The sequence below is a fragment of the Populus euphratica genome, unplaced genomic scaffold (assembly GCF_000495115.2).
Source record: "Populus euphratica unplaced genomic scaffold, PopEup_1.0 scaffold707.1, whole genome shotgun sequence".
Classification (NCBI taxonomy): Eukaryota; Viridiplantae; Streptophyta; class Magnoliopsida; order Malpighiales; family Salicaceae; genus Populus; species Populus euphratica.
Genome location: NW_011500574.1, coordinates 47,644 through 62,062, shown reverse-complemented (window position 1 = coordinate 62,062; position 14,419 = coordinate 47,644). Strand labels below are relative to the sequence as shown.

At 35.3% G+C, this 14,419-nt stretch overlaps 2 protein-coding genes across 2 annotated transcripts; one reads left to right on the top strand and one right to left on the bottom strand.

The window, feature by feature from the left end:
- Positions 1 to 288: 288 nt before the first annotated feature.
- LOC105115462 (tRNA/rRNA methyltransferase (SpoU) family protein) lies at positions 289 to 2,799 on the top strand. The gene is made up of 5 exons (XM_011012350.1): positions 289 to 920; positions 1,029 to 1,167; positions 1,346 to 1,407; positions 1,833 to 1,971; positions 2,211 to 2,799. The coding sequence occupies exons 1-5, from the start codon at positions 370 to 372 to the stop codon at positions 2,346 to 2,348; spliced, it is 1,029 nt and encodes a 342-aa protein (XP_011010652.1). The 5' UTR covers positions 289 to 369; the 3' UTR covers positions 2,349 to 2,799.
- An 801-nt stretch (positions 2,800 to 3,600) lies between these two features.
- Positions 3,601 to 12,095, bottom strand: LOC105115461 (probable ubiquitin conjugation factor E4). The gene is made up of 16 exons (XM_011012349.1): positions 11,089 to 12,095; positions 10,790 to 10,994; positions 10,376 to 10,527; positions 10,039 to 10,288; positions 9,765 to 9,917; positions 9,086 to 9,289; positions 8,830 to 8,942; positions 8,608 to 8,722; positions 6,551 to 6,640; positions 6,209 to 6,412; positions 6,015 to 6,110; positions 5,814 to 5,936; positions 4,752 to 4,844; positions 4,446 to 4,610; positions 4,264 to 4,353; positions 3,601 to 4,170 (listed from the first exon to the last, which is right to left on the bottom strand). The coding sequence occupies exons 1-16, from the start codon at positions 11,916 to 11,918 to the stop codon at positions 4,042 to 4,044; spliced, it is 3,012 nt and encodes a 1,003-aa protein (XP_011010651.1). The 5' UTR covers positions 11,919 to 12,095; the 3' UTR covers positions 3,601 to 4,041.
- Positions 12,096 to 14,419: the final 2,324 nt, after the last annotated feature.

The following is a 14,419-nucleotide window of genomic DNA, read 5'->3' as shown; positions in this document are numbered from 1 at the left end:
TATTTATTACTTTTCTGGAATTGTCAATATATAATTAGTTAAAAAATTTTATATCTAAATTTACATTGTATTGTCAATATATAATTAATTAAAAAAATTATATATAATTTTATAATTTTACTATCAAATTTGTATTATATTTTTTATGTCATGATAAAAAAACATTTATGATAACCCTACTATGTTAAATGAAATTATGTGTAGAAAGTAATAAATAAATAAAAAATTAGGGATGTAGAATTGTAAAATGTATACAGTACATTCTACTCTCCTGTTTATTATTTTTGTTGTGTTGTGATGTGCCTGAAGCGCACCATTCTTCCCCCCTCGATAACTTGAACCCAACAAAATCTCTCCCAGCCCCAAAAAATGGGAGCCTGCAAAACCCTTATCACCACCTCTCTTACTTCCCTCCCAAAACACAAAAAACCCTTCTCTCCATTCTCCAAAACCCAAACCCTAACCCGCCCTCCCTCTGTATCCTTCACTCCCTGCATACAACACACTAGACCTCGCTCTTCAACAGCAACCCAATCAGCATTCTCATTAGACCCCCCAGACGACACCGTAGAACTCCTTCTCACCAAACGGGACGACGTGTTACGACTAATGAAAATGGAAAGAAGAATAACGAAAACCCACGACGACATTGTCTTGGGTTCTCATTGGTTTCCTTATTTCGACAGGTTCAATTGTGGAGGTGTGGATTTGAGTAGCAGCGAGGTTTTGGAAGCGGTGGGGCCGTATATGATGGAAGAGAGAAAAGAGAGGATTCGAAATACGGTTAAGAGTAGGAGTTATTCCCTTTGTTTGGTTGTTGAAGGATTGACTGATTTTGGAAACGTTTCGGCCGTGTTTCGGTCTGCTGATGCTTTGGGGTTTCAGTCTGTTCATGTCATTTCTTGTGATAGCTCCAAAAGGTGCTGCTTCGATTCTTTTTGAGGTGAAAAAAATGGTTTTTTTTTTCTAAGGTTTCTGTCTGTGTTAATTTTGTTTTATTAATGCTGTTTGCATTGGTGGTGTTACAGGTATAGAGAGAATAGGCATGTGAGCATGGGAGCAGAGAAATGGTTGGATATTGAATTATGGGATTCTGCTAAAGACTGTTTTCAAGTTTTAAAATCACGTGGTTATCGGATTGCTACCACTCATGTTGGAATCGATGCGGTAATGAATCTTTACTTCCTCGTTTTGATTGTTTTTGTTATGGAAAATGGTAATTGGCATTGTTGTTTAATTGTGATTCCAGCTAGTGGTTTAAACTATGGAGTGTCTTTGGCAATTTGATGCGGAATCGTTCTAGTTGTGAATACATGTATGACTGTTTCTGTGCTGTGTTATTTAGGTATCTATTTATGACATGGATTGGTCATGCCCAACTGCAATAGTTGTTGGAAATGAAAATAGGTAATTTACTTCCTCATGCTTTATCATTTCATCACAAAGTTAATGCTGGATGTTTTTTTTTTTTTTTTGGGGTGGGGGGCTATGTTTCCATTAGTTTTATTATGCTAATTAGTGTTGATATTTGAAAAAAAAGTTTTCTTTGGACCTTTGATTGTTGCAATAGATTAAAGGAAGAAAAATAATAGAAAACTACATTATTCTTGCTTGCTCTTAGAAACTCCTTATGAAGCTCTCTTTTGTTAGATTTTATCTCTAGCAGTTGATTAATTGATACATTAAGCTTTTTGATATCTATAGTAAGGATGAAGATATAGACTGCTTTCTAACTAGTTGGCATCTTACTGATGGTTTCTCTATCCAAAAGAAATCTAGAACATTTTAGTTGTTGTAAACTTTAGTAATGATGGTTGAGTCACTACTTGTAGGGGAATTAGTGATGAGGCTCTGGAACTGTCAGATTTGCATTGCAGTATTCCTATGAAAGGCATGGTCGACTCTTTCAATGTTTCAGTTGCTGCAGGCATCCTCATGCATCATGCTGTTTGTGACAGAACTTCGCGCCTGGTAATGAATACTGATTTACATTTTGTGGCACAGGAGTCAAGGACCATTTTTTGTTTCGTTTTATTGATTTTGTTTTGTTCATTTAGTTTACTGACTTAGCTTGTGCATTGGTTTTGTTTTTTAAAATTAAGTTGGTAAGCTAAACCTATGTTTCCAATAGTTAGCCTTTGTCTAAAGTTCACAGCCTGATTTATTTTTCAGTTGGACAGAAACCATAATGTTGCACCAAAATTTTGCAGGGCTCTCATGGTGATTTGACCCTGGAAGAAACACGGATCCTGTTTGCTGAGTTTTCACTTCGTCATAGCAAGAATATGATAAGCATTGCCCATGACTATGCGAAGCGAAAGGCAGCCACTCCCAAGCCAAAGCTATGACAGAGACAAATACTCAATGTGTGATTTTCCTGTGGTTGGATGTCTGCCAATTGACTTTTGGAATTTCTATAGAAGTTACTGCAGGAGGTAAAAAACATCATCGCCAATCTGTTCGAAGACAAACCAGAGTGGGTTGATTGAAATTACAGGATTTCATCTGGTGCACTGGAGAGCACACCAGCAAGAACATCAATGAGTGCTTCATAAGAGAATGCTAAACATGATGATCAGTTGGTGACTTAGGCAACAGTCAAGTCAAAGATTATCGATTATCTTGGGCTCACAATGTCAATTTGTTGTTCTATGTTTTTTTAAGCTGGAAGATACTTTCATTGTTCCATCTTTGCATCAGCTTTTCATAATCTGAATTTTGTTTTGCTTTTGAAACAAGGGAAGAGAATAGTATTTTAGGTTTCTTATGTGCAAATCAACCTCACACTATTCTGCTCGACTTCAAAATTCAGTTCTGGCAACTTGGTTCTGGGGGGCAAGTTGTTCGTGAGCCTAGCCAAATGGCCACAGCTCTGTTTCTGCAACGTACTGAAGCGCAGAATCTGCCCGGAGCTACCGGAAAACCTCCGAATGGAGAGATGATTCACCATCTTTAGTCTGCAATTATGTCAAATGCCTGTGTGGGACATACATCGCAATGGATTAACCTAACAATTTCTGGCATGGTTAATGCAACGCGAGGAAGCTAAATGAGCGCATCAGCATTTTCCATGCATTTTGAAGGTGAGGCATTAGCTGAACAGCATCTGAACAGATACAACGTGAAATTGAAGTTCCAAATATATAATGGTTCCTCAGCCATCCAAAGTACAACATATTCTACAGTCCAAAAGTATAGGTTAAGATGCAGCGCTCTGATGTCTCACAGGACTCTTACCTTTCCTCATGCATTTCATTTCTGTGCCCATCCAAGCCTACTCCTCGGGCCTGTACCGCGCATAATTTGTATGACCTTCAACCAGCAGGGCCGAGTTGTACATTGCAATCCCTTGATATTTCTTTGAGATGACTCGTCTCACATCTGCACAATCACTAGACATATCCTGTGTCTGATTCTCAGATGCTTGGCTTATCATGGAAGGGGATTGATCGCACAGAACTTGTGCACAATTCGAGTAGCAACAGGCATTTTCTGGTTGCTGTAGGGATTTGGTTCCTACCTTTTTTATTTTTTTTATACAAGAAATGGTGATATTTCCAACTTGACGGTTGATGGTGATCGAAATGCCAACCAGAAGAATCTGCAACTACCAAAAAGCGGCACGGCAAATTTTATTAGGGAATTATTTCTTTTGTGGTGCATTACATGCTGTCCTCACCAGATCTTCTGGGGATTGTTAGCGGAGCACAACCTGATAAAAACAACGTGTAACCACACCTACAAAAATAATACTTGAACAGAATCCATGCCATTGTTAAATAAATTAAATACCTTTCATACACATAATTAAGTTATACACATCCAAGAACATTCAACACTAGTCTGAAGATACATATTGTATGCACTACTGCCTATAACCTTTTTATGGTCAGCTGCCACCATCATTGATTAGTGAAAATCCTTCCATTTTTGCTAAAAATATGTAACCCAGATCATCATTCCGTCTTCTCAAGAATCTACAGCAATGTTCTAATCAATCAACATTTCTTCAGTTGTGGTTTGGATTGTATCTTTGGCCCTCTACAAGCTGAAGTCTTCCCCATGCCTCTTTAATTCTTGGGACCTGACGAACTCCTCTATTCTTGCCTTCAACTCAGTGTTTGGAATCAACATGTCCACAGTAAGATGGGATCGGTTGAAGGGGTCAGTCTGCACTCACATGAAATCAATTTGCGAATTTAATCAAAATTAGTATCCTTGTCACCAAATTTGATAAAATGAATGAACAAGTGAAAGATGTACATTGTCACTCAGAAGATGCCTTTGAATGACAGGCCTATCAACTGTGATTCTTGAAGAAGGTAAGATCACCGGATCCTTCATCAAAGTGTACTGCCAAAAAAAAGCATAAAAGATATTCTCCACGTACAATTTATGGACCCACCAAAGACATTGCCCTTCCCAAAAAGGTATAAGAAATCTACCTGAATTGGATCAAGGAATTCATCTGGTATCTCTCCAAGGGAAGCTTCAGCATCCATTGCCTCAGAAGCTGCAACCCTGGCTTTTGTACCAAGCTCAATAAATTCCTGGATGACCCTCCCATCTTTGCCAATTCTCCGAAGGACATCAACAGCAGCAGTAAATAACTAGAGCAGAAAGCAGTGTCACAAACTATTCAATCAACTGCTACATTTCAGAACAGATCAAAACCAAGGACGTTCTCTCATGGACATTAGATTCTAATAGTTAATGAAAAGCTCATGGAAGTTTTGCAGCATTGAAGTTACCTGCTCATTGTATGACCGCCCATCCTTCGAGATGGCAGCTGGGAATATGTTTTCATTATCACCCCTCGCCAAATGAACATATATACAGACAATCTTCAATGAATCAATAAAGACTGTTAGGTTTATCACAGAGGCTCAATGACATTATATACAATATCGTACTGATTCCTCCAGTTAGCTTGGTAAGATGATTCCACATTTCATTATCTATTGATGCAGAATTAATAGAAGCAGAGATTCACTCAAGCAAGGCCACAGGAACATGACATATTAAAGAATTGGATATCACAATAGTTTTACTCGTCAATGAGCCAGATAAAGCTCATCATGAAGCCACATATATAATATAGCATGACCCCACTACATTGCATCTAAAAGCTATTCGATCCAAGGTTCAGAGTCCTTGAGTTTAAAATCAGAGCCTTAGTCAACTAAATCAGACACCTTGACAAGCTTGAAAATTCACAACCAGAGAAGCATTTATAGTATAGTTGAATTGGTGCTTAACCTGCATATATAGTCATGTTCTCAGCCAACCAACAAGGTGAAACTGCACAGTTACCTGCCTGACTGCCTCGAACCTAATCTTTGGTACCACTGAATAATGACTCCACGCTGAAGTACGATACTCAGGAGAATTGGGAAAAAGTCCTACCCATTAACTTCCTTTTGCATGAAGTCACTACTCTTAAGACTTGAACCTACACCCTGTGGTTGCCATCTAAGACTATTGCCATTGTATAAGCAAAGTCCTCTAAACCAATATGTAAACCTAAAGGAAATGAAGCAGTAGAAGAAACTTCAAGAAGAAATAGAAGAGGGTGGGGTACAATCATGCTAAGCAGCTTAAGATATTGTTTTGGACACAAACAAGGAGAAAGGGGTAAAAAAAGGGGGAATAACAATCAGGAGAGTTCAAAAGTGCAAATTTGTACATCCTGTTAACATGTTAAAATAACTGTTTTGAACAAAACAAAAAAGGTGAGAACATAGAAAAAGGAGAGGAGTGACAGCTGTAGCTGGAGAGAGCTCCCCAGTTAGAAATTGGAGAATCAAACTAACCTGCTCAAGCAACTGTTTTGGGCGAAATTCATACTTTTCAGGGTCTTTCAGGGTGAGAGATCTCCTCTGGGGACCCACAAGTTGTAACAAGAAGTAATTGAGCATGGTGGCCACTCTGTCAACCTGGCAGAAATAAATATTTATCCTACTTGTAAGCGATTACAACATAGATATGGAGGGTCAGGCATAAATATATCATACCATCTCAGGGAGAAGGAAAGGTGCTGTAATCTGTTTTGACGTAAATGTCAGCATGCTCAAATCTTCATTTGCCAACTTCATGTCAATGCGGATGATCTGAAACAGCCAAGATATACCTATCCAATTAAGCATATTTTGAATTCATGATAGATGTGTGCACGATTACATACACATGCATGAGCACACAAACTGACATTCTCTTGGGAATGGAAAAGGCGGGTCCTCTCCTGCCTCTCTTGAGCTGGTCTTCGCTCCCATTCTGTAGTGTTTGACATCTCAGCTTCTAACGCCTTGAGTTCAAGAATTTTGCTCAGACTTTCATCAAGAAGATAGATGCTATCGTTGATCAGGAAGTTCAAGAAATTCAGATAGACACCCTTTTCCTCTTCCTTAGCAATCTGGAACAGCATAAAATAGTCAAATTTGTGTCTGAATGTGTGTGTGTGTGTGTGTGTGTGTGAGAGAGAGAGAGAGAGAGAGAGAGAGAGAGGGGTGTTTAATCCACTAAAAAGAGGTGAAATACACAATTGTTCTACCTTTCTCCAAATATCACGATGACTAGGGACCTGCCATAGATATTCAAGAAGTTCGGCAATATTATGCCGTATGTTGAACTTGTCATAGAACTGTAACATATGAGACAACATCAAGAATCAACATGAAATAAATGTAAAAATGATAATTTTCAACATCAAGACAGAACAAATTATTAGTTACAACAGTTTAGAAAATAAGTGAATGGTAAATGGACTTAGAACAAAGAACTGATGAATTAGAAAAAAAATCTCAACATACAACTGCATGGATGTGGATAGTTGAACAGAATACTTTGAAATGCACAATTTACCCAAACCAGGCATGGAAAAGGTAAAAAACAGAAAAGGATCCCTACCCTGCATGTGCATACCCAACATACAATGCACCCAAAAAAGGCAAGGTTTCTTTAACCATTTATTTGGACAAATCAACCATCTAACTGGACAATCCTTGACTCTTATTCAACAGTCAGGGGATGAAACCAAAACATCTCAATTAATTAATCTAATGAGCAATCGAAGTTCTACAAAGACCATCTTCCCATATTTATACCTTTCGACTCATATTTTTCATCTAGCAAGTAATTTTAAAAAGTAATCAAGATATTCAATGCATCAAATCTTTTTATAAAGAATGGTCTAGGGGTGATAAAAAAACAGAAAAGCCAAAAAAAAAAAAATTAGCCAAAAAATCCAAACCGAGAAAAAAAACCAAATTAACCGATTAGAAAATCCAAGAAAACATTTGGTTTGATATTGGTTTCAAAAGTCTGAAACTGATTGAACCAGACCAAACCAAACTGGGTCAACCAACACCAAAAAAAAAAAAGTATAAATATAAACTTTTCTTCTAACCCTGGGGGCCAAATCAAACCCAGCCACCCCCTCCCCCAAGCTTTCTCTCGATCTCAGTTCTTGCGTCCCTCTTCTCTCATTTCTATCATTTCTTTTCTTGTCTTCACCACTAGAAATAGATGAAACAAGGGAGAGGGTGAATTTGTGCCAACAACCCTTGATCTTTAAAAAGCTTTCTTCTCCCATCTTATTGTCAGGCAGCCAGTGTCAGTGTGTTGTCACCATGGGTGGTGGTAGCTGGTGCTAGCAACAATTAGTGATGACAGTGCGAAGAATTATGGGAGGCAGTGAGGACTACTAGAGAGACGGTGCTGGAGTTTTGTTTAATGGTGGTCTAGTTTTCTTGGGAAAAATAGGGTCTGATCATGAATGGAAAGAAACAAAAATAATGGGTATTGCTGGTCTTATGGGAAAGGTTGAAGATGATGCATGTGTTTCTCTGGTTTGTTGGACAGAAAAATGATGGCTAGTTCTGTTTTTTCCAGTTTTTTACTTCAACCAAACCAAACCAAACTGAAATCAGTTAGTGTGAACCAATTTCATTTTTTAATTTAAAAAAAATAAATTTAGTCTAGTTATTTTTCAGGTAAAAACCAAACCAAACTGAAAATGATCACCCCTAGAGTGGTCTAGTCAATCGGACTTGTAATAATTGTCCCAGAATAAAATCATATTGATCAAAGGCTGAGAGGACTTAGATTCAGATGTTTAAGCATCGAAATCCAAAGAGCAGAGACTCAGATAATGGTCAACAATGCACCAGAAATCGGAAGATAACTAGAACTATTGCTTAAATTGCACAAGAGTAGGTATTCTGAAATCTAAAAGAAAGGAGTAAGTGGTTCCAGAATTCCTAATCAGCATATTAGTGAATTAAAAAAAAAAAAATATCCTGCTGTTTAGAGTTGAAGTATGATAACAAGATAACATCGAGTCCCTGCCAATATCAGCCCAAAAGCCCTTACTTCTGGGAACTCTCAAGCTAAGTTGTCAAAAATACGTTTAAATAGAAGTGTTTCCTTGCAGGATCTTTCTTCTACCCATCTATAATAACTGTGCATCCAATAAGAAAAAACTGCCGAGTAAACCAGAAAGCCTTGAAAGGCAATGGCCCAAAATGAGTCCTTATTCCTTACTGTATATGCGCACTCTAACACCAAAAACAATCAACTCTTAGAAACTCAAATATTAGGGCAAGTCACCTGTGTGTGAGAGCCTGTGAGCTCAATGTCAACATAAAGCTTCATGAGGTTCCTCACAAGATACTCAAGTGACAATTGGTGCCCTTCAAATAGAGAAGCTGTAGCAGATGAACCACTGCGAATGATAAAACCACATGCTGTAAATACCAAACTTCAAGTTATAAATTTTAATCAAAATTTCCACAATATTCTTTCCTTGCAAAGTGGAATACAGTATATCACCTTCTCCGTGGCATCCAGCAGTTCAGTACTTCAACCATCTTTGCTCTTAAATAAGGGTTTCTAATATATGTTGGACTTGCCATGAACATGATAATGAAGTTCATAAAATCATCCTGACCAGCAAGTACAATAGCAAAAAAGAACACATCAACAGGGTAATTGAATTTCATAGTTCAGCTCTTGCAAAAGAAAACAAATTTCATGTATCGTGTAAAGGGCAGAAATACATGGCAAAACATTTTATAACGAAGCCTACCAGTAAGACTCCATCCAAAGCTTTTGGAATCCGAGAGGCAAATATAAGTAGTTCCATGGCATCTTCCACAAAATGCTCTGGCATTGAGGCAAATTCCTTTGGGCAAGTTGATGGAAGAGGCATTTTAAATCCACCAACCAGGCTAACCAACCAAACCAACATTAACCGGTAGAAAGAAAGTGCATGTTGAATAAGAGATCCATCCTTAAAAAAAGGAGAAGAAGTAAGATCAGCAGAACGAAAGGAATAGCAAGCTATTTAAATTTACAAATTAAATTGGGAAGTTCTAATCTTCAAAGGATGAACATGCCATTAAAAAAAGAATAGAGAGAAGCAAGGGGTGAGGATAGAGGAAAGGGAGTTTTCCAAATTAAAATGATTAAGTTCAACATCTTTAACAATGAACATACTACTTAAACCGACAACGAGGAAGAATGGGGAGAGGGATGCAGGACAAGAGAGAACTGGAAGGGGAGTGCTAGTTTGGGCAAAGACATGGTCCATGACCCAAGAAAATAAAACAACACCCAACTGTCAGAATCATCTTCCAAAAGTGACATGATCAAAACTTTAGATCTCAAACCCCTGTCACCTCACAGGAGAACAAAACTAAACACAAACTTTTAATGTTCAAGACTAGCTTCCAGGATGTCAAGTGCAGAGAGAAGAGGTCTGGTACCCTTAATATTTGAGCTTCATAACAAAGCTTTTCCTGTGAATATAACTCTATATCTTTCTCAAGACGGTCAATATCCTGCTGCAGCTGCTGAGACGGCGTCTGCTCCTGCAAGGCTTTAAAAGTGGAGAGCATATCTTCGCATCTAGAAATTTCCTGACATGGTGTTTATTCATAAAATTAACTTAAAAGGCAGATAAATGTTTTCATTTGTCAATCAAGGATGTGGTAACAGATTTATAAATCCAAGTCCAGATACAAAGCATGTATGCATTACCTGAACTAGATGCTTAAAGTCAGAAAATGCTTTCAACAGACCCAAGTTGAGCACCCTTGCAGTCATAAAGAAGCACTCACAAATAAATGAGTATTTAGACTTTTCACCACTTCTACCAGAACTGGTGGCTTCTTGAGACTGTACCAAGCGATTTTCAACATCATTAGATTGTGCAGAGATATCAGTTTTTCCAGGAGTATTAAGCCATTGAGTGATTTCTTCTGATGATGCAAGCAGAGCTGTCAACCCTCTAACTTAAGAAGAAAACAAATAATTAGGGACACCAGGAAAACCAATAATGAGATAAAAAAAATATATACAATAAGCAGTTCATTACCTTAGATCCAAACGGTCATTGTGAAACACGTAATTTGGATCGATTTTGTTCCTTTTTGACAAATTTGCATCTAAAAAAGGTTCGGATAGCTTAAGCATGACAGCACTTAGATTGATAAACATGCCCGAACTTGCACAAGATAAAGGATCGACCTGTGACAGTTACATGATACCATGTTAATCTACAAAAACAAATCAAGTAACCTGAAAATCATTCACTCAGGAAAGAAAAAACTATCATGCAAATTCCAGTTTAGCAAAAAGATATCAAGCTGTTCCTTCTCTGAAGAAATTAAACAAAATAAATAACCCACATGTTGATTCATATGCCATGTATTAATCAAGATAAAGCTTTTGACAAATCATATACACTATAACTACAGTTCAATAAGTTCCATGAACAGGAGAAATCTACCTGTATGTGAGCTCTTGTCGCATTTCTATTAATCACCTCAGCAAGATACTGAAGCACACTCTCGCGAGTATCACCATTTTTAAGAAGAGCAAGAAGCACTTCTGCTAATCCATCATATAAATTATTCACAAGAGTCTTAATTGTAGTAAATGAAGATAACAAATCAGCAGGTCGACGATTTGTTGCATCAGAGAAACACTGCTGCCTGGCATTTTAACAAACAAATAAACAACACATAAATAACACAAACACGAGAAGAAAGAAAAAAAACCAATAAATAAACAATCACACGGTCTCACCCAACATCTGGCTCGCTCTTAAAAATAGTATTATCAGGCGATGCACTAATATGAAAAAAAGGACCCAAAATACTTGTCATTTCAATAACTCTCCCATTTACATATGCCCCTGTCGGAATCCACCACTTATGACTAACAAGTGATTTAGCACCGACATTAAAACTAACCAAAAACAATAAAGCCCTTAATGGTTGTTGAAAATTCCCTAAAACAGAAACCTTCAAAACATTTCCCCTCAAATCCTCATATAAACCCTTCAAAATCGGATCCAAGCTATCAAAATCCCCTTCTCTAAAAAACTCCTCTAAAAACCCCGGCGGCGGTGGCTGAATTCCGCCACTATTAAACCCATCAACCATCGCAAAAATCAAGGGCAGAACCGGAGAAACATTGGAATGCCCGCTCTTTCTAACAACACTCGAATCACCCCCAAACAAATCAGGATTCCCTAAATGAATCCTGCAATACGAAACCGACAACTTCTTGACTTGCTTGATCGACAATTCCAGCTCTGATTTCACATTTTTGTCCTTCATATTGGCGATTTTCTTCAGCTCATCAACAGCACGACGGTAGCAGCCTAAGAGGTAATTGAAAGGAGGTTCCGCGTTAGGGCTTTGAACAGACAATCGATCGATCAAGACACGTTCGATTAAGTCGCGAGTGAGTTTCAAGTCTTTGCCTTCACTGAGAATCTCAGCTGCTGTCATTTCTAAGTAGAAAATTCCAGGATCAGAGGAGTCGGCGAGGGAGACTGAGAGGATTCTGCGGAGCATAATGTCCTCGATTTCTTGGAGAGATCTCTGAGGTTTATTTGAGGTCGTTGCCATGGTGGATCAAGAAGATTCTTATTTATTTATTTTTCTCGGTAAACAGAGACGGAAAGCGAGAGAGAGTTGAGGTCTCGGCTTTAGACGAGAAGCATTCGTTTAGTTGAGAGTACAAAGAAGGAGACGTGGAAGAGTGTTTGGTATCTGTTCTGTGTTGTAGAAGAAAGTGAACACTTTTTCTGTTTTTTTTTTTCTATATATGTATTAAGGGTTGGAGAACGGTGTCGTTTTTGTCAGGTTGAAGAGGTTTGCCTGGAATTCAACGAGGGGGTTGGAGCGGGACATCCGTTTATTGCATAAAAAAAATTATAAATACAAGCTAAAATAATTAAAATTTAAATTAAAAAAAATTAGTTTAGGGTAAAAATGTATTAAAATAATTTATATTTTATTTTTAAATAAATTTTTTATAACTAATTTTTTTATTTATCTATAAAAATTTCAAGAAAACATTTCTTTTTAAAAAATTATTTCCAACTAATAGATGTTGCACTTGGAGTATATCAATAGTTTTTTATATTTAATTTTGTAAAAGCAAATCAATTTTAATTACTTCTTTCTAAAATAAAAAATAAAAAAAAATATTTTCATAGAAGATTATTGGATTGTTATCAACCACACATAAATAAAAAAATCATTTCTAAAAAAAATTATTTCCTTTGTTTGTTATTTTTTATTTTTTTAATGTGGGTTTCTCAACTCTATTAATTAATAAGCTCATGAGAAATTTTTTTATTTAATGGAAAAATATATTCAAAGATTTGTTTTTGTTTTATTAATAGCATTGTAATTTAACACGTCATTTTTTAAAACTAGAAACAAATATATAACAATATTTTTAGCATAACTAATAAATATACAATTAGAAGTTTTTAAACCTATTTTTCTTTTCTTTGTTCACGTAATATTTTTTTTAATTTCATCATTTAATTTTTTTTAATTGAACTTCTTGATTTTTTTAGATTTGATACTTCAAATTTAATGACTTGAATCATTAATTAAAATAATAATACATTTAAAAAAAAAGTTCATAATTCTTTTTATTTTTAATTGGGTTATTTTAATTATGTAATTTAGACTGCGAGTTTGACAAAATTTTCCATATTGACTTAGCTCTTATTAGTTTTCTTTATATATTTATCATAAATAACTTTTTATAAATTTCTTTACTCATTTACGGTATATGAACATTATTTTTTGTTCAAAAACTTATCCGGCCCCATAATAAAATACAAAGCTAGTTACGACTTTATTTGTTTTTATATTCTAAAAGTGCTTTTAAAAAAATTAATTTTTTTATTTACTTCAAATTAATATTTTTATATCATTTTGATGCCCTTATATTAAAAATAATTTTTTAAAAAATAAAAAATATTATTTTTATATAAAATATATTTTAAAAAATAACCACATCTAAATTTTCAAATATGTGTGTTTGGTATTGCAGTAGCTGTTATGGTTGTTGTTTGAAAAAAGTTATTTTATAAAAAAATACTTTTAGTTGAGGTTAGTTTGAAAAAATATATGTTTAGTTAAAACTATGGTTAAAATTGAGGTTGAATAAAAAGTAATTAATGTATTTGATTAAAAATGCTTTTGAAATTGAAGTTCTAAAATAATTTTAAAAAATATATATTAATATTAATGATTTTTTTATTTAAATATTTTTTATTTAACTATTGTTATAAAATAAATAATACTTTATATAAAATATTTTTTATTATTCCATAAAACTATCTACAATTCCATCATGTATGAAACATATCCGACAAGAATTATGGTTTTTTTATTTCTTAAGCACGCAATAATATCATGTAAAATATAATCAGGAACAAAATTGAGATTGCGATCAAATTTTGCAAATGCTACCTTATCAAGCTATCTCTGTCTAATTTATGTAGTGTCATTAATTAATGTTAAACACTAGTTTTTTGAATAAAACACAATTAAAAAATAAAAAATAATTTTTATTTTTATTTTGCTGGGCCATACGTGGTTCAAGGTATTTTGAGGTTTGAACCAGAACCGGTTTGACTGGTGACATGACTAAAAGATTGATGTCTTCTCCCAAGTGCAGGAGTGTCGAAGTAATAAATAACTTAGCAAAACCGGGGTCGAACCACAGGGAGGTTAATTGTACAAATTATAAACAACAACAACAACAATAATAGTAACAATAACAACAACAACAATAATAGTAGCAATAATAATACTAATAGTAGTAGTAGTAGTAGTAGTAGTAGTAATACTAATAATAATAAAGAAGAAGAAGATGAGAACTTTGAGATGGAATATTAATGTAAGGATTAAATAATGATAATAATAAATGCCAAGGTTAGAGGATCCACTAATGGTATGTCAAACAAGTATAGTATAAACTCTTATTATTCAATTGGAAACCACACACAAAGGAGGTTCCAATCAGATTATAGATTGTTAACATGATTACATTAGTCATCCTATTCAATTAATGCTAATACTTGTAAATCTCGTCAAACATT